At 38.7% G+C, this 21679-nt stretch overlaps 1 protein-coding gene across 2 annotated transcripts in view; it reads right to left on the bottom strand.

The window, feature by feature from the left end:
* Positions 1 to 21679, bottom strand: part of nck2a (NCK adaptor protein 2a) — a 52879-nt gene that overhangs the window by 12922 nt on the left and 18278 nt on the right. For both annotated transcript variants that reach the window (XM_004081587.5, XM_011489376.4), the window contains exon 2: positions 6437 to 6678. In XM_004081587.5, coding sequence (XP_004081635.1) covers positions 6437 to 6662 — 226 coding nt within the window. In that variant the 5' untranslated portion in view covers positions 6663 to 6678. The remainder of the gene's footprint in view (positions 1 to 6436; positions 6679 to 21679) is intronic.

Genomic DNA, 21679 nt, shown 5'->3' with positions numbered 1-21679 from the left:
AAACGCAACTTATATATGAGATACAATTGCAGTGCTTAACATTGTGATCATTAAACCGAATTTGACCATTTTATTACAGTGGAAGACATTAAAATTCAGGTTGAGTTTTTTCAATGTCATATTTAAAAACACAGAAAGAAATCATGTTTGGGTAAAATATCGGGATACGTATCGTATCGCAGGCTGCGTATCGGGATACGTATCGTATCGCCAGACTCTTGCCAATACACACCCCTAGAGGCTACCATGCAGGAATCCAGGGTTCGATTCCCGGAGGGTAATGAACAATGGTACTGGGGCAATTACCTTATCAATGGCGAGCAATTAACATCACCCAGTGAAGGCCCTTAGGCAAGACCCTTAAGGCTACTACCTCCCGAGCGCGGTTCGGCTGCAGCTCACCGCTCCCCCAGGGGATAGGTCAAATACGGAGAAGAATTTCCCCATTTTGGGATAAATAAAGTATTAATTATTACCTCCAACGAGTAAGGCAAGTCCTGAGAGGCCACCTCAATGGCAAAAATAAGACCCGGGCAATAAACATCTACGTACTGCCAGTTATCAGACACCCTGCTGGAATAATAAGATGGCCAAAGGGATACATAACCACGGATGTTAAGACATGAAAGCTCCTCACCATGCATGGAGGGTTCCATCCCAAATCCAGCACCATGAGACTGTATGCTAGTCGCAAGGAAGGAGGCAGAGGACTAGCGAGTGCAGAAGCCACTATCCAGGATGAAACATCCAAGATGCATGAATACATCAAGCTCAAGGTCCCAACTGACAGTCTGCTCAGTGAATCTCTCAGGCAATGGAGAGCAGAGGATACAGTGCTGGAGGACAGATCCTCATGGGAGGACAAACCCCTGCATGGGATGTACCCAGGGCTCCAGACTAACTTTTTTCACTAGGAGCACAGTGGCCCCTAACTGAAAATTTTAGGGGCGCAACCAGAAAATTTAGGGGCGCATACCGTAAATCAACATGCTAACCAAATCTACTAATTTCCACTGTATTACTAATAAATACTTTAATAATAGATGCAGAAATTACAATGTGCTGTTTCAAATTCAGTGTCACATTTTATTCTGCACTTTTGAAGATGCAACAACAAGGTAAACTGACAAAAGCATCGCTGTCATGACAGTACAAATAAGTAAAGGAAACGGATGGAAATTTATCTTTGTGACACTAAATAAGTGCAGCCAAGATGCACAATAAGCGTGTTTGAGATCACCCAGGTGAACTCAACGCTGCGCAGATCACCTGGTGTGTGACATATATTTTTGTTTTTGCTCCAACATCAACTGTCAATCATCACAAAAATATCGCGAGAAAGGGGTGGGAGCAAGGGGCAAACCTACCCGGACACAGCTGGAAACTGAACTGACTGAAAGCTGCCCTACAGACTACAAAACAATGCATTATGGGACATGTGTCCTGATGGTTTTTGTAGGGGAGTGATTAATTAAAATAATTTAAAATACCAATTCATTAAAAAAGGCTACATACATCACAAAATATTGAAATAATCATAAAATATATAATAACACAGATCATACTAAGGGGGAGACCAGCCCCCCCCCCCCCCCCCCCCCCCCCCCCCCGGCCTGGTCTCCCCAACGATCCAGGCGAGCCGCTGGTTCATCTCAAACATGTCTATCGTTGCATTTTCCCCACGTATTTTCAGTGTGTCTAAAACTGATCTTGTTGTTGTTCGCTCGAGTTTAAAGTTCAAGCCCCGTTAGCTGTCACGCATGTAGGTGTGGGACATTTATTCTCCTCAGCTGACCCGACTCCCGCGGGAGCAGTGTGCTGCCGTAACGGCCATGCATAACCGTCTGATGCGCCGCCGTAACCGTAACCAAAACCTAAACCTTCCTCCGGTTCTGTGCGGCCCAGAGAAAAGTTCAGCACGGACTGCATGTATGTAGAAAATTACGAGCAAATAAATACGTTCTAAAGGAAAGTAAGGAACTCCTTCATGTGGTCCGGGGAGGGAGGGGGCTGTCGGGTTTCCTGCTTTCAGGCCCTGTCATTGTCACGCCCCCAAGAGTCATATACCCCACTGTGATTGGTTGGTCAGCTTCGCGCACGACAATGAAAAAGTGCCATTCATACAAACTGGCGGGCTGAAGTAACATTAAACCCTCATATTAAGGCGGGGACCGCAAAATATCATCTTGGGGGCCGCAAATAGCCCGCGGGCCGCGAGTTTGAGACCCCTGCTGTACACTCTGGCCCTGGTACACCAACTGCAGGTCGGAAGAATGAATCAATAGTTCGCTTACCCATAGTTCAGACGCACATATCAGGTTGTGATATTTGTCTCCGTTTCCTTCCCACAGATGTTTACGCGCACTCGATTATCTCTAGGCCCCTCCCCGTCCACGCATTTTAGCCACTCACAGTGGCTTTCCCTTTTCTTCTCACACGCAGTGGCCGCCTCACAGACAGGTATCACGCGAGAGTGTGCTCGCGTCTCATGAGTATGTGCGCGAGTGTGTGTCTGCCTGCGTCCGTGTGCACTTGCGTCTCAATTATTTCATTGATCATTGACGTGCCCCTTCCACGTTTAATGTATAAAAAATACGTAGGGTGGGGGAGGCAAATTTACTGGTCGCACATGTGCGACTGGATGTAAAATTCAGTCGCACACTCTCAAATTTTGGTCGCAAAATGCGACCAATTGCTCGCAGTCTGGAGCCCTGGATGTACCACCGGACCATAACTGAAGTGGCTGATATCAAGAAGTCCTACCAATGGCTAGAAAGGGCTGGCCTACAGGACAGCACTGAAGCACTCATCCTGGCAGCTCAGGAACAAGCCCTGGGCACCAGAGCGATAGAGGCTCAGATCTACCACACCAGACAAGACCCAAGGTGTAGGCTGTGAAAAGAGGCGCCTGAAACAATCCAGCACATAACTGCAGGGTGCAAGGTGCTGGCAGGTAAAGCATACATGGAGCGCCACAATCAAGTGGCTGGAATAATATACAGGAACACGTGTGCAGAATATGGACTGGAAACCCCAAGGTCAAAATGAGAAACGTTTCAATTTTCTACTCTTGTTCTCTCCTCATCTATTCCTACATCTCTGAAAAAAAACAATTTCCTTTTAAACATATAAAGAAAAAAAGCTAAAGAAGGGAACAGCAGGATGCAGGCCACATCAGTGGCATTTGTGTAACAAAACTGCTTGCTTTGTGATTAGAGATTTAACACTCTCTAACCACCAGGGCTCGACATAGCCATTTGTCCGCTGGCCCGGTCCTGTTTTTCGAGCAGTACGGACCACAAGACTTTATTTTTTACTTGTCCGCTCGGGCCACTAAAATATCTAACAATTAATACATTTTTCACCTTTTACAATAAAGTATATTTTGCGAAAACGTGTAGATTTACCTCGTCTTTATAATTCACTTTTTCTGCTAGTCCTGTGTTCAGACTTCAAGGGTTTCTATGGGAAACCTTTTATCACTCTTCTCCTCCTCTCCCGCCTGCGCGCGCGGCTGTCACTGCCGAGCACCACGCGGCACGCGCTCACTCATTTTTTTTTTCAAACTTTATTGAATGTAACAATTCAATACTAAACAATGTTAAACAGCAACAACGAAGGAACAAGCCAGTGGGTTATTATTACATTTTAGGCAGATATATTTAAACTGACACACATATCAGCGCGCCCCCTGGTGGTTTTTCACCGCGATGATCATAAATCCAACACCGTCACTGAAGAGAGACGGAAGACATGGCAGGAATAGATAGGAATATGTTAGATGGAGTAACGGGTGGAATTAGTAGTATGGACAGCAAGATATTTAATGAATGCATTGAAGATGAAACTGTATGCACTAAGCTTTAAGCTGAATGTCAAAGAATCGAAGGCAACTCAAAATACCTGAATCTCAGACTCAAATGGAGTATAAGGTCAAACTACTTAATTTTGTTTTTCTTTACAACACTGTAAGCAGTAAGTATTTCTAGTTAGCTGAATGATCTCAGTAATTTAATTGTATTTAATTTTTCAATTATTTAATTTAATTAGGTAACTAAAGTAACTAAAAAGTAAATGTAACTTTGCAACAGTAACAAAAAGCAGAACCTTAAGGCAGTCAGGGCAAAAAAGTCAATAAAACTTCTTAACTATTGATTAGGAACAAATGTGAAATAGCAGTGATTAGAAGCAGCATGAAAACTTCTTAACTAGTGTTAACTACTACACTGCAGCGCTCTCTTCAAAACATCTGAAACAGACTAGAGCAGATTTAAGTTTATATGCTCTATTTTTAGTCATTGAAAAGTGTATAAATAAGTGCTAGATGTCACCAGAATGCACCAAATTGCACCATATTAAAATTTTCCGGGGGGGCATGCCCCCGGACCCCCCTAAAGTTGCAAGCACCTGCGGAGCGGCGGGTCTCGCTGTGCACGGTGTCGGGCCAGTAACTTTCAAAAACTACTGGCCCTATGGGCCAGTGCAAATTTCTGGGCTATGTCAACCCCTGACCACTCTGTGAAAATGTCTCATAAAAGTTTATGCAGATAGAAAACTAATAGAAATTCTATAGGAAGGTTAATAAAGGAGGAGTTTGTTTAAAAAGCAGCGGTTTGGCTAAATCTCATCACAAAACCCAATAATTGATGAGTTTATGTCACTTTAGTGGCAAAAGTTACTTCCAGAAACAAAATAACTCACTTTTAGTATGAACATGTTTTATTGTAACTGGAATAAAAAAACAATATGGTTTTCTGTGTTGCAGCTTTATGCATTACAAGCTTTAAAAAAAAATCCTGCTTTTAGTTACAACCGTATGAACAAGAAGTCCTAAATTTGTCTCAACATTGGTGACAATCGCTGAAGGTTGGGGGGAGTTGATCCAGACAGATTTCTAAATGATCCCCTAATTTTCCTGACCAACTAAAGCCAAAGTATGTACTTCAGATCCCAAAGTGTCTTGAAGCTACAATGCAGATTTTTCTCAAACAAGTGTGACATCAGAGCTGTAACCAAAACAGCAACCTTTGGTTTATTCTAACAAACACATGCTTATCTTGAAGATTAGATTAACAGCAGTTGCAATAAAGTAAGTGTTTCTTAAAAGGTCAAATTAACTGTTTGGTCTAAATAAATTAAAACTGATAGTAAAAACTTCAATCGCTTAAATCCTCTTTGGGTTTTCAACTTTTTTTGTTTTAATATCTAATTTCACAATATACCTTATATATATAGTATAGGTTTGCTTCTCCCCACTGCCATCTAAGCAACACATCAAACTCTACTTGACTTTATTTGATCATTTTTTACTCTAATGTGATGTGAGTGTATTGTGTGCAAAAACATCCAATTATGATAATGTGTTATTACTGTACACTGTCAAGAAGATGGCATGATCTTCTGACATAATTTTTTTATTTTTTATTTATATTCTAACCAATGTATTGCTTCATATCCAAAATGGGTTTATTGTATCTGTGTTTGGGGATTTTTTTATTGCAGTGTTCAATTATTTTTTTTGGCTTGAAATACATCAACCAATAAATAGATTAAATAAAAAAAAAGACAAGTGTTAAACCAAACTAAATTATTGTGTTATTGTTTCACTTAATTATATGTGTACCATTTCATTTTAAATCTAGCTATACTCTTAACAACTTATATCTAGCTCTGTGTTAAAGCCTGAAATATATGATTAATTTAGTTGTGATTCCATTTAATTTGTTTAAATTATAAGAAAAATAACTATTTTCAAATACTTCAAGAAATATTGTAATGCATTTCTTTTTTTTAATCTACAGATGTTTAAATACAATTTAAATTCAAACTGGACCAAAAAGAAAAGGAACCAAACAAAACTAAAGACTTCAGTCAACAGCAATGAATGGTGAGTTTAGCATGTTAGAAAAAGAACTTCACAAAGTTAACATTAAATCTAAATAAAAAAGTAGGTTAAATATAAAATCTACATTTTTTTTTTGCTTTTCAATGTCACTGGAAATAAAACAGTTTTTAATTCAGAAACCCTTAGGATGTTTCTATATCCCTAAATTCTCATTCTATATAAACGGATGTAAAGATTTTGCAGTCTTATCCAATTTCAGAGAAGCGCATGACACCCTTTAATCATGCAAAGCAATCCTTCTCAGTGTTGAAAGCCATGCCCAGATTCAGCCTAATATATTCCAGTCATGATTGGTAACTGAGCGACAGTGTGCTGACAGCTGGGAGCAACAGGCAACTCAACGGATCCCTGCAGAGTACAGTGACAGCCCCCCACCATCACAGAAGCACATTTTACTTTTGACAGAATCCAGGCTTGAAACAAGCTCCTAAAAAGAAACAAACACGCACTGACCCCTGCACAAAAACCTATATGTATGTATGTTCAGTCTTGGATAAAATGATTCCACCCAGCACAACCTGCTTTTCTTACCTAGAGTGTCTTTGATGTTCTTCACCAGTGAACCTTTTTTCAGGCTGTTCTTGCGTTCAACGTAGTTTGACGGCACATATCCTGTCTGGTTGGAGGCATTGCGGACACGCCACCATGTTTTTGAGTCATCCAGGAGATAGAGACGCTCGTTTTTTCTGATGTCAAGTTCCTGGTCCTGCTGGGCCATGTAATCCCACTTGGCTACAACAATCACCTCCTCCGTCATCTTTCATGGATTCCCCCTGCAGAGAAGAAGGGTTCTGGAGTCAGTCAAAATGTCAGGTTTTAAGACCAATAAGTGGTTAAAGCTATTCATCTGTAAGGCTATGTCCGAATTCCCTCGCTACTCCGTAACTATTGAAAACTATATAGTGCTAGACTACCTGGTGGCCTGGTTTTTAAAAGCAATTCAGACACCGTGCTCACTACTTTTTTGTTTTTATATGGCAAATATATTTCGCAAAGTAAAAACCCAAACAATATGTTCATTTCATGAAGACTATTTATAAACCACTGTGTTTTAAGGAGGAAAACACATTTTATTTCCCCCCAAAAATTGTTCAAATGGAGTGCATTGTGTTCTACATTTGTTAATCTAGTGAGCATTGATGCAGAATATTTTTTTCGCAAAGACTTCTTGGGATTTTCTAGAGCACCGAATTTTGGAATAGTAGATTAAGAAAAATGGCAAACACACTATATAGTGCACTATGTAGTGAGTGGTGAAGGAATTCTGACACAACCTAAATAAACTTTAAAACTAACATTTGAGAAACTAGAAAGACTCCATACTGATTATAATCCCATTTTGCCAATACATACAATTAAAAAAAAGTAAACAGATATAAAACAGAGTAATACTAATGATTGATGGTATTTAACTAATATATATTCGACTACTGGTACTTGTTTTAGAGTTCCTCTCATTTACAGGCAAAATACAATCTAGGTTGATATAAACAGCAACATCAAACTAATAACTTTTAGTAACAGTGTTCATGGCAAATACAAGTAAACCTACAAAACCTGTGATTGTGTGCCTGTGCCCCAATGAAGCATATCTATTCTTACAGTCTACACTATTTTTGAATCTAGGGAGTTCCACTTATTATTGTTGGCAAGATACTTTTTAAACTAAAAGCATATACACTAGTACATGAGTAATTTCACTGTATGGCAATGTATTTTATTTAATATCTATATATTGTCTTATGTAGAAATGTCTGATTGTATAAATGAATGGCTGGATGAAGTGTTGGATGATGGATAAATAAATTGATGGATGAAGGGTTGGATGGACGAATAGATGGATGGACAGAGGGATTAATGAATAGATGGTTGGGTAAAATATGTTCTAGCTCTAAATAAAAAGCCTTTTTACAAAAATTATAGTGTACAGCTGTAACTCATAAATGAAAGGATGTGACGTTTCACCCATTTAGAATATCTAAGAATATGTATGAATGCAAAACCAAAAGGATATATGGAAATGTGTAGGAGCCTAAATCCCTGTTCCACTGAGTATTTATCACAGTTCTAAGTTGGGTCTGGGTATAAAAAGCATGTCCAGCTCTTCCTTCAGCTTCAGAGTTGCCTATTGCACTGTCACCCCAACATTTTCATTAATAGACATTGAATAGTGGGGTTTTAAAGTGTGTAATGTAACAAGATGGCCCTAGAAGCATTTCAACGAGGTGGCAAAATCCACCTCCCATAAAGAATAAATCAGAGTGCAGATTTTTCCTAATGTAACATCATATTTAATGATGTGCATTAGGCTTAGCAAAATAATGTGTGAGATATCATCCCTGCACCAAATTTTGAAACAGCTTATCACAGCTCACACGAGCATTAGTCCAGTTAACCCTTAAAGAGGTTGGCTCTTCATAAGATAACAGGTCATACATAAAGTAGCATTTTGTGCCAGAACTGTCTTTTTAAAAATGACATAACATAAATTAGCCTTAGATTCTTACCCCGATAAGGGTTCATAGCTGACAGCAGGAAGTTTGACCAAACCAACTGTGGGTCTAAAGGTACGATCTTTAAAAGAATCCCGTCTAAAATGGCTTCTTTGGGAGAAAGCACCGAAACACAAAAAAATCAATTTAAAGTGTTCAATCTGTCTGTGCTCCATTGTGCACGAGTAAACCTTGTCTATTAGGCTTTTTTAGATGGACAGTGAGCGATTACATGCTCTACTTCACTAGGCTTTGCGTAAATGTTATTTGACATGGGCCAGCAAGATCACCTTACTGCAGAACAACTGTAGTCTAGAGATGGTGTAGAGATGAGCAGCGTTTGATATAACCTTTACGCTTTTTTCAAAAGGCCTGCTGTGACTAAAAGACTTTGCTTTTTGAAAATAAAAAATATAGAGAATCTAATCTGATTAATATTTACAGTTGAAACTAGAAGTTAATATACATCACATAAAAACACACATATACTTTTTTTTGAGACTAGTGTTGTTTTTAGACAAGTTTTTATCACTTTTATCACAGTCAAACGTCTACATAAATTTCATTAGTATTTGGTACTATTGTCTTTAAACTGCAGTACTTCGATCAAATGTCTTGGATATCTTTCCAAAAACCTATCACAAGATTTGGTAGGAATTTTGGTCCATTCCCAGACAGAACTGGTGTAACTGAGCCTAGTTTGTAGGTCGCCTTGCGTGTACATACATGCCTTTTTAGCTCTGACCATAAATGTTCAATAGGATTTAGATCCACGCTCTGTGATGACCACTCCAAAACATTGACTTTGTTATCCTTAAGACACATTGTAACCGGTATGGCAGTATAATTCAGGCCATAGTTCATTTGGAAGATCCATTTGCGTCCAAACTTTACTACTTAATACTTTTTGGCTGATGTCTTTAGATGTTGCTTCAATATTTTCACAGTCTTTTCTTTCCTCATGATGCCATCTATTTTGTGAAGTGCACCAGTCCCTCCAGCACCAAACAACCCCACAACATGAAGCTACCACCCCCATGTTTTACAGTTGGGATGGTAATTAGAGGCCTGCAGGCATCCCCCTTTTTTCTTCAAACATAACAATGGTCATTGTGGCCAAACAGTTCAATTTGAGTTTTGTCAGACCACAGGACGTCTCCAAAATTAGTCTTTATCCTTGTGTGCATTAGAAAACTTTAATCTGTTTTTCCTATGCTTCTTTTGGAGCACTGGCTTCTTCCTGGCAGAGTTGCCTTTCAGCCCATGTCTGTTCTGTACTTCATTTCTCATAGATGAAATGAACAACATAAAATAAATGAGCATTTGACTGCTAAAACACAAATGCAAAAATATTCTTATTGTTGTTTGCTTTGACACTATAACATCAAATGTTAAACATATGAAACATTACAGTACCTAACTGGAAAAAACAAATTTAAGTTATAAAAATGAAATTATGAAACTAATGGAATTCCTTTTTTCAACTATTCAGTCACCAATGATCCATATTTGACAACTTTAACACGGCGGACCGCGAGGCTTCTTTAAGCATTGCAAAAATAACAAAAGCATTATTTTTACAAGAAATATAAACAATGATAATGATCAAATATGTTTCTCTGATTCTTTTATTTTTAATGGCCTTCCATTTTGGTGTTGTGCCACCCTTTCAAAGTCTTCTGTACCCCCCCCCCATACAAAATGTTCTAGCTCCGCCACTTCTCAAGACCAACTTAAAAACACCAAAGTAACATTTGCATCAGAGCGGATCTTTAAAATCAAATGCTTTTTCCTTTTACAACCACATCATTTTTGTTATGCATTATTTGTTTTGGTCGTTCAAAAACACACAAGTCGTTTTATCCGATTACTCGATTAATCGATCGATAAAGTGCTAGATTAATCGATTACAAAAAGAATCGATAGCTGCAGCCCTAAATCGGAATTAAAAGACCACTGAGAACACTTTAAAAAAATAGATCAAAAGATGATTGGAGTGGGAAAATGAAAATGAAACTGTAAAAGTGGGCAAATCTATGAAAGAAGCAGTGTGAGCAGAAGAAAATAGAACTTTAGATTTTCAAACCTTTAGTAATAATTAGATTAATAGTAGTAATCTAAATTCATTACTCTAATTTCTAATCTAGATCTGCGATAGATTTATTGGAATCCATTAAAATTATTCTGATACTTCAGTATTTTTTTATATGTTTGCATGAAATCCTTTAGGCAGTAATCTGTTAAGATGATCATTGGATCTTTTGACAGTAAATAGAAAGAAAAGTTCATGATTCATTCATATTTCATCCGACCTAATAAGGACACATGAATTGACGAGGCACAATGTGTTACAGTATTTTCAAAAATTGTCATTGGAATCCTTTCCCACTTTATGCAGTTCTATGCACAAAGATTGTTCCCATAACTGAGTTTTATAGAAGCATTGGTAAAACACTTCACTTAACACTTAATATGCAGCAATAACATTGCATTCGATTTATATTTCTTCAAAATGGTTATGCAGGGTGTAGAAGAAAAGTCATCTACCAAAGAAAATTAGAATTCATGAGAAGGATAGCAGCACAAATTAAAATATAAAAAGATTACACCATTGGTAAAATGATTGATATCTTGCATACATTGCTACTAATTATGACAATCAAATCATAAAAGCAAAAACTGTTGGATGATTTTTCAACCAGATAGAATTAAAGTCTAGGCCACAACCCCCAAACACATCCCACCAAATTGATGTGATGTCACAACCAGGGCAAAAAGTCTGTTTAAAACCAAAGAAACTGATTACAGCTGACTTTAAAATCTGCAACGAGTAGCAACAACACACGCTGCAGAGCAGAGGATTTGTAAATGAAGTCCTGTTGAAGTGACTAAGCTTGTCAAACTGGATTTCTTCACAGGCGAACAGGGAGAACAAAGAAAAGGAAAACAGGAGAGTTGTGCAACGCTGCAAAAGTTAACGCCACGAGTTCAACTCTTCAGCTATTCACAACACCACAGCTTTGACTGGAGCAACAAAGACAACAGAAGGATGAAGATTGAGGCGTTACTTTGACAGACAGGAAGTGACAAAGACAGCAGCTGTGATTCCTTGGAGAGTGCAGAAAACAATGAGGAACGGGCAGATTTATGGAAAACTTCCTTCAGAAGTTTGGAGTTTTCTGCGTGTCATCTCGTCTGTGGACATTCAAAGCTGGATCAGGACACACCATCTATGGATTTTTTTTAAGTGAGTTATGTACCAAGTAAAATTGAAAATTAGCCAAGCTATGAAGCTTCAATTAAAATTGACAATAAACATTACAAAGTTTATTCTTGGTCAGGATAACACATTTAACATAGGAAAACCACGAGTCTATCATGACTGTCCCAATACTTTTGCCATGGAAACTGATTACCAAACAAAGGAGCCTTTCAACATTGTGTACAAGATGGGCCTGCATGGTGGTTAGTTCTGTCGTCTTTCAGTGAGAAGGCTCTAGTTTAAATCCTGGTTGGATTCTTCCTGTGTTGTGTTTGCATGTTTCGGGTTTTCTTGTTTTTCTGTTTAAGAAAAAAGCTGTCATTTTATACATGTGGTCATGCGAGAGACTAGCAAGGTTCTATACTGCTTTCACCTTATTATAGCTGATATAGCCTCCAGCAGTTCCCATGACCCTAATAAGTGGTGAGCAGTTGTACGTAATGGATGGGTGGTCATTCTTAGTCATAACTATGAAACTGTGTTTACGGTAAAGATCAGTTTAAGGTGTGGTTGAGTGCCACAACTAAGGCATAAACAGAATGAAGCATAAAAATTGAGTTTTTTTTTCAAAAATAAAAGTTGGTAAAATTTTCAAGCACAACAGCAGACCACAAGCTCCCTGCTGCGAGTTCCTTGCAGCGGGAAGGGAAAGAGGGGGTGGGATCGCTCTATGCCAACCCCAACTCAAAGGTGAACTTCTAATGAACTCAACTTAAGACTAATCTGATCCAGGATTTAATTTAAATTTAATTTTGTTTAAAAAAATTGTCTATGTTTTTTTTAAAACAAAGATTCATTTTGGTTTTTCAAAAGCACAAGACAATTAATTTGGGAAAGACTTGTTTTAAAAATAGAAAAGCTTTCCAACTCCTAGTTTTCGTGACCCTCATATGAAAACTGGACTGAGTGACCAATAGGGGTGTGACGATAACCGCATTACCGCGGTGATGACTCATCACCGCACGTTCCTCTTTGTTTTCTTTTTAAAGTTCTGCATATGGTGCATGATTTGAACCATAATAATCACAATCGTCTTCGCTAATAATTTACTTTTTCTGCGATTCCTGGGGCTTCTGGGGGAATTTCCATTGTATTCAATTCCAATACAAGCTGCGTGCGTTCTTGAGTGTGCGGAGAATTATTTTTTTTGGGGGGGGGGGGGGGGGGGGGGGGGTCGCAAGAGTCCTGACACCATGACTCTTGCTGATTCTTCACCATCACAGCTCTACAGAGAGCAGTTTAACAAAGAATCAATCACTGTTATTCTGGGGGAAAAATTTTAACACTGTTCTCCTTCACTCCGTAACAACAAACATGAACGCGCGCCCCCAACACACTTGTGCGCGCTCTTACTCACTCTCGCGTGGTACGCGCTCCTTCCTCTTACACATGCAGCGCGCTGACACACACCGGGGTGCGGTTAACCGCGACTCCTGCTGCTTCATCACCGCGGTGATCAAAAATCCCACACCGTCACAGCTCTAGTGACCCCTGCCCCTTGCGATCCAAATAGAAAGTACTCGCTGGGTCCAAGAAGCCAAAATCCCATAGTCTTCTCATATACAGTAAATGAGTTGACCTCCCCTTCACTTAAAGTGAGTTGCTGTTCTCCATGTGCAAAATAAAAGATGAGCGCTTTAATCCTAACTGGCAAATCAGTGTCTGATGTATTTCAAGTGAACTTAAAGAAACATTGACCATCTATGAAAACTGGACCAAGTGAGTGTGACGTCACCCATAGAAATCAAACTATTTTTTTTAAAATGACTTCCTTCCAGCTCCAACAAATTAAAGTCAATTCAGTCGCCATTTTTTCACTATTCGGACATCGCCATATTGGATGGAGCCAGAAATCATCAGTAAGCAGTGATCGGTCCAAGTTGATCTCTGTCAACATTTCTATGGCAACCGCTCTAGCAAATCAGGAGTGAGCTTGTTGAAAGGCCACACATCTACCACTGAAAGCAGGCTCAGGAGAATTTGTCAATCAAATGTCAAAGGACCACATGCTTTTATTAAGGTATCTGATTGGCCAGTTTATACTTGAATAAATTATAGAGATAATGATGAAAAAATTAAGGATTATCAAGAACACGTTAAAAAATGTATCAGAGCAAGCGTGGTTGTTCTGACAAATATATTGACTTAGTAATATGTGTTTATGTCTCTATGGGATTTTGGCTTCTTGGAGCCAGCAGGCACTTCCTGTTTGGAATAGGAGGGGTCACTCAATCCAGGTCTTATGTAGAGTCAATGTAAAGAAATTAGTTGGTGGAGTTGAACTTGACATGGCTGCATGGCTAAAAGGCCAAAGTAGTCTTGACAAAAATATTTGCCCTGACAACCACCTTAACAACTGTCACATGTGTTGGAAACAGAGAAAAGTCCACAAAAAGTTCCACATCCTTCCCTACTGCTGCAACATTCTTTTACAAGCAACTACATAAATGTATGTGTGTGAAAACTAACCCCAAAAAAGCATTAAGCCTGTATTCCACACACAATCATCACATATTGTGCCTGCCCATAGGGGGTAGATGGGGTTCATGACCATAGCACATCTGCTTCCCTGTGATGCTCCTCTTTGGTTTTAGAGTGCTAAATTGGCTCTGCACACATGGATGCCATCAAAATAAGAATAAAAATATTTGACTTAACCACTGAAGCACATCTTTAAAAGTGTTTCTTCTTTGTAGCTAAATAAAACTGAGGTTAGGGAAATTCAGACCACAAAAATATGGCTGTCATCATGATATTTGAAGATGTTAACTCAAAGTAGTCAAAGCTCAAAAGCAAACCCTAACCACACATGAGGAGTCTTTCCTTCATAAATGACATTGCATGTAAATAGCCTCAGGGTGGAAATGTTGGAAGTCAGTTGAACACTTAAGAGTTCACTGTCTTACAAACAGCAGTTGGTAAAAATGATGTCTAGCTTTATGGTTACCCTTTTCTAAGTCAGTAAAACCACCGGAAAACTATTTTACCAACTCCTTTTCAAATGTGAAAATAAAAAGAAAAGAATCAAATAAATAAGTTGATTATTCTTTGGATTTATTATTATTGCACATTCACAAGAGCATGCTTGAATATCAATTAAGCCGCAGCAAACTTCAAAGACCTGCTTTGTTTAAAAAGTGTAACGTTGACCTGAACTCCAGTAAGATAAATTAAGAAAACTATGCTGGTCTTCCTGTAAAGAAGAATCTTTGATCCCCCAAATAAATTGCTATTAAAATTAAAGGGAATTGTAGAATTTAAGATAGTAGATTAAAAGTTCTGTGGCCAAGTGGTGTCGTGTGATTGAAAATCAGCATCAATGTTGGGAAAGATTTACGTCTGAATAGGTCCTGAGTGTAACTGTGACTGTAGTTTACTGCTTCCTCAGGGGGTTGGGGGTTAGTTCATGCTTTGAGATTTTAGAAATCTGATATGATCTGACTAAAAACAATGATAATGAAAAAAATTAAACTGCAACCAAAATAAAAAGAGCAAATCAAAACAAAGTTGTTAAATGCTCATAATAGGGTCTGATGCCTTAATGTGCAAATGTTTTAATTATCATAAGTGTGTCTAAAAGTGTATCTAAAAGTGTGTGTGTATATATATATATATATATATATATATATATATATATATATATATATATATATATATATATATATATATATATGAAGTCAATTCCAAGCATCAACTTGCATGTTGGCAAAATGCTTTGTGGAAATTTGGACTTAAAAGGAGAAACTGTTCATAAATGCTTTAAGCCTGAATTACCGGTAACACAATGGCCTTTATTTCAAAGCTAAGGTAAACATAAAAATAAACTGAAGAACAACTTATTTTCAACTAAAAATTATGCAAATGAATGCAAATTTGAAGTCATTAGGTCTCATTAGCTATTTATGAATTGATTTATTACATCAGATGGAAAAGTCCTGCACATTGATACCTGTTTGACATCACAGATTGGCTGCTTCTTCACAGATTAATCGTTCAGTGTAAACTCCTCACCCCTATTAGAGAGATGAGTTCATGTCACTTTGTGCATGTAAGAGGTTTAAAATCAAAAGCATGTCCCATATAAAGCATTTCCAAGTCAAGCACACAATAGTGATAAAAACTGCACTGAAAATTATGCATCAAAAATCCCAATGAGGCACAGACATTTCTTGTTTATTTCCCAACCTCCAACCCCCTCATCTGTTTAATTGTAGAGATATTGCACAATGTGAGTTACTGTTTCCTATTTTAATTCAGGTACTTTGCCGTGGGGCATGCAAATTTTCTATTATTATTCTGTCATAATGATGGTATAAAAACTGATCAACAACACTGAGTTCCCTGCGGTCCTGAAATGCTAAACTCCTTTTTTTTTCTACAGGCACAGCTCTCCAAGTTTAAACTTGGGTTGTGTTCTCTACTCCTTGATGCCAACTTCAGCTGCTTCAATAACAGCGTGGTGCTTGTTCACTTTGCACACGTTCCTGCACTCCAAACACAGGATGGAGAGCCTCTATTGAATGGTTTGCTCACAATATTTTTTAACTCTGCCCACAGACATTTTATGCTTTAGAGATTTACTCACCAGCAGTTTTACTTCATTTTTCAGTATTTTGAACTACTAGTTTTAGGGGGGGGGGGGGGACTTAGCAGTTAAAACGCAGTTAAATAGTCTTGAATTCTTACCTCTAAGAAAAACAACCAGTTTAGTAGAATTCAGTGGAGAAAATATTGTGAAAGGAGTTTAGACAAACAGGATTTCTGTCCTGCTTCTATGAGATGGAAACACAGGAGGTGATTGTGTGTTTGAGTTTGGGATACAGCCAAAAAGACTGTTATGCAAAAAATAAACAAAATGAGAGTTTCTTTGACAAACAAACAGGAATCCGCGTGATGTATTTACAATCTGAATAAAATATCACTAAACCACGCCAGAATTTATAAAGTAATCACTTAAAAAATAATGACACAACAGGATTTTAAACATTTTGGTCAAACGTGGTGATTTGGTTACAGAAAAACAAAATGCAAAAACGAATTTATTAACATAAAACAATAATATAAGTTTTAGGGATGCAACGGTAAACTTTCTTCCTAGTTCGGCTCAAACCACAATTTTTGGGTCACGCTTCTGTTTCGGTTCTCGGAGAAGACGCCACGCAGGCATAGAGCAGCTGCAGTTCTCAACTCTATTTACCGCATAAAAGCGTAAATATTGAGAAAAGCAATTCCTAAACATGCCACCGAGAAGAAACCCAGCGTCTGAGGAATATGAGGACTTGAGGAAGATGCTTGATTTCGTGCTGGAAAAGATCAAAGCTATGAAGATTGTTCACGGACAAATTCTGGATGCTATCGGAGAGGTGAAGCAGGTTCGGGCTCTGCAGGAGCAGTGTTTCAACAGGATGGATATAATTGAAAAACGAATGGATGACCAAGAGCAGATCTCCAGATCTAACGACGTGATAATCACCGGATTGAAAATCAAACCCCGGTCATACGCGCATGCAGTGACTGCTGGGAACGGTGAGGAATCCGACGAGCAGGAGACGAGCTCTGTGGAAAAACAGGTGGAGGACTTCCTAAAGTCCAATGGAATTTCTCTGGACACCAACAATGTGGAGATCTGCAGACCGCTTCCCAGGAAAAGAGACACCGACAAACCAGCAATCCTCTTAAAGTTTGTCAATCGGAAACACAAAGCAGCTTTATTGAAGCAAGGAAGAAATCTGATCTTAAAAAAAAGTGTACTTCAATAATCTACTGAATAAAAATAAATACAACGTAAAGCGAGTTTGGGAAATATTAAATGACATCATTAAATATGGGACAAAAAAGCGAACTTATCCAGATTACTTTACAGATGAGAAGGGTCAAAGCTATGACATCAATGTAGCAGCAAACGGTCTCAATAACTACTTTGTAAACGTGGGTCCAGAGTTGGCAACAGAAATTCCAAAATGCAAAACTAGCAAAGACAATAATCCACCCATCGAAAGGATCCCACACTCAATCTTTCTCTCTGATGTGAACGAAAATGAACTGATATAGAATAAATCAATAAATCAAAAATAAATAAATAAATAAAGGATTTGTATTTTACGCAGCAACAAAAATTCAGAAAACTCCTTTTTTTCATTATTTTCAATTTTCTATTGCAAAGTAACAATTAGGGGAAACCAAGAAATTTGGCTCTCTAATAAGTATAATCTAACCTCAGTCTGTTAAGAAGTGACAAGTTGTCATTTTTTCCTCAACAAGTTGCTACACTTAGTATTTTATACTTTTATATTAAACTTCTTAATCTATGCACCCAAACGTCTCCTTTTTAACTTTAAAAATACAAAGTGGATCACTGTTTAAAAATACTGTACACCTTTCAATAGTAGCCGGACTAACAAATGTTCATTACTTTAGATGCCAGTCTCTAATAGCGGGGCTCCTTTGGGATGAAACATTCAGATGCTAAAAAGATTATTAAACAACTTTCTTTTAAACTGATACTTCTGCTAACTTTTGACATTATCGCCTCTCTATTTTTCCCAAACCTCTAAGGTTCAGTCCAAGAGTTTTCGAAAACTGGATAAACAGGAGAGCGGCGAATGGCCCTTGAAAAACTTGCTTTGGGGGATGAGGAAAACCTAATACTTCATACCACATTAAGTTCACAGGAAAACAAAACATCTCTATACTGTAGTGCTTAATTTGCATTCAATCCTATCTGTGTTTTTTTGTTACAGCACATTATATTATCTGTCTTAAATGGTTGTAGACTATGGTCAATTAATGCCCTTCATGCTCTGCACACTGTGTACTATCAGGGACAGGGCTCCAGACTGCGAGCATTTGGTCGCATTTTGCGACCAAAATTTGTGAGTGTGCGACTGAATTTTACATCCAGTCGCACATGCGCGACCAGTAAATTTGCCTCCCCCACCCTACGGATTTTTTTATACATTAAACTTGGAAGGGACACGTCAATGATCAATGAAATAATCAGTGATACGCGAGCGCACACGCACGCAGGCAGACACACACACTCGCGCACATACTCATGAAACGCGAGCACACACTCGCGTGATGCCCGTCTGTGAGGCGGCCACTGCGTGTGAGAATAAAGGGAAAGCCACTTTAAGTGGCTAAAATGCGTGGAGGGGGAGGGGCCTATAGACAATAGAGCGCGCGTAAACATCTGTGTGAAGGAAACGGAGACGAATATCATCACAACCTGATATGTGCGTCTGAGCTATGAGTAAGTGAACTATTGATTCGACTCGCGGCCCGCGGACTATTTGCGGTCTCCAAGATGATATTTTGCGGCCCCCGCCTTAATATGAAAGTTTAATGTTACTGCAGGCCGCCAGTTTTAATGAATGACACTTTTTCATTGTCGTGCACGGAGATGACCAACCAATCACAGTGGAGTAAATTACTCTTGGGGGCGGGACAATGACAGGGCTTGAAAGCAGGAAACCTGACAGCCCCCTCCCCGGACCACATTAAGGAGTTCCTTACTTTCCTTTAGAACGTATCTATTCGCTCGTAATTTTCTACATACATGCAGTCCGTGCTGAACTTTTCTCTGGGTCACACAGACCCGGAGGAAGGTTAAGTTTTGGTTACGGTTACTGCGGCGCATCAAACGGTTATGCACGGCTGTGTTACGACAGCACACCGCTCCCGCGGGAGTCGGGTCAGCTGAGGAGAATAAATGTCCCACACCTACATGCGTGACAGCTAACGGGGCTTGAACTTTAAACACGCTCGAGCGTGTTTAAAGCTAACGGGGGGGGGGGGGGGGGGGGGGGGGGGGGGGCTGTGAGATGAAGGCGAATCTGCAGCAAGACTGAAGGAGGATAGGAAGTTGGAGTTGTCCTTAACATTCAATTTAGTTTTAATTTTCCTCTCCCCCTTTTAATGTTTTGTGATCTATGTAGCCTTTTTTTAATGAATTGGTATTTTAAATTATTTCAATTAATCACTCAACTACACAAACCATCAGGACACATGTCCCATAATGCATTGTTTTGTAGTCTGTAGGGCAGCTTTCAGTCAGTTCAGTTTTCAGCTGTGTCCGGGTAGGTTTGCCCCTTGCTCCCACCCCTTTCTCGCGATATTTTTGTGATGATTGACAGGTGATGTTGGAGCAAAAACAAAAATATATGTCACACACCAGGTGATCTGCGCAGCGTTGAGTTCACCTGGGTGATCTCAAACACGCTTATTGTGCATCCTGGCTGCACCTATTTGGTGTCACAAAGATAAATTTCCATCCGTTTTCTTTACTTATTTGTACTGTCATGACAGCGATGCTTTTGTCAGTTTACCTTCTTGTTGCATCTTCAAAAGAGCAGAATAAAATGTGACACTGAATTTGAAACAGCACATTGTAATTTCTGCATCTATTATTAAAGTATTTATAAGAAATACAGTGGAAATTTGTAGATTTGGTTAGCATGTTGATTTACGGTATGCGCCCCTAAATTTTCTGGTTGTGCCCCTAAAATTTTCAGTTAGGGGCCACTGTGCTCCTAGTGAAAAAAGTTAGTCTGGAGCCCTGAGGGAGCCTCTATTTGGTAGGATGTGCCTGTGACACCACACCAGGTTGGCCAGATGCTCCTATCCTTTCATGTGCAGTGGAAGAAGCTCACATCGAGCCACTGTTGGATGACTGAACTAATCTTTAAGAGTTAGAGATACACCGATAAATCTTCCAGGAATTGGAACCGGCCAATTTTCCTGTAACCGGCTCTGGATGGTGACCTGCAGATCTAAATTCCTCCCAGTTGCATGTGAGTTTTAAACCACCACCTGCTGAAGTTTGGTCTTCTTAAAATTGACAGTATAAATAAAATTGTATGCTATAGAAAGCTACAGCACCTAGCGACCAATCTAGAGACTTTTTTCAAGAATTTCTTGAGACTTTGTAACTTTGACAGGACACAAGGATTTTTCTACCTATTCTCACAAAGCAACAGTGGCAGCCACTGTGCTGGCCTTCCACATCCCCTACCTCATGTAGGCTAAACCGATCTCCAAGCAGTTGAACCTCACAGCAACAGAAGGACATTTTAACAGCTCAGCATCTAGATGACATCTGTAATCTTTGATGGACAATTCGGAAGCTGGTCAATTAAAAATGGAACGGATAAGTTATTTGAAAAATTATACAACAAACAAATAACCCAATGGATTAAAGCACTTTTATACAGATAATTCAAATGCAGTAAATCAGGAATCAAATGAATAAACAATAACAAAGTACCGGTATGTACTTAGTAAAAGAAGAGACAATGGGAGAAGTATGTGACTAAAAATGCCTGTAATTTGTCATTTTAATATTTGTTCTTTCCCTTTTTCTTTCCCAGAAATGCTTTACAGTCCTAGAATAAACTGCTAAAGTTTTAAAACAGTGTTTTTCTTTATTTTTAAGGTTAAAAAGAGACGTTGGATACGTGAGGGGGCACTATTAAAAAAAAAAGTAAAAAATCTGAATTTAATGGTCACACCATTCTAAAATTGTTAAAACCGGTTAATTTCTACAAAGAAAAAGTTTAAAGTATTGAGTGATTTCACAGATGATTATTTTTACAGCACCAAAAGACCAGAATCATACTGAAGGGGATTCCTATGACTGACTTTTTATTCACAGCTCTTGTGTTGCTAAGCGTTAGCACCTCGTGTTTGGCACCATCTTGACACGTCATTTGCAACTCAGGAAAACATAACTTACGTGTCAACATCACAACAACCAAGAGAAAACAGTAAGCAACAGGAAGCAAGTGGAGAGGTTGCTAATAAGGTGACATGGAAACGATGGATCATTTCCCTCAATTACTGACTTGCAATGCATGTAATGAACAGGCAGGATCACAAATGAGAAAAGGAAATGAACTCTAGATCCCACCAACAGATATCTGGCTTATTTATCTAAACATTATCTTTAAATCATAACATGGTGTGAAACTTAAGTTGTGAAATGAGGCCATCTCTTTCAGAAACTAACATATTCCAGATAAA

Source organism: Oryzias latipes, chromosome 21 (assembly GCF_053564925.1).
Source record: "Oryzias latipes strain Hd-rR chromosome 21, Olatipes_Hd-rR_3.1".
Taxonomy (NCBI): domain Eukaryota; kingdom Metazoa; phylum Chordata; class Actinopteri; order Beloniformes; family Adrianichthyidae; genus Oryzias; species Oryzias latipes.
Note: the sequence above shows the minus strand (reverse complement) of the source record. Positions and strands in the feature narration are given on the sequence as shown.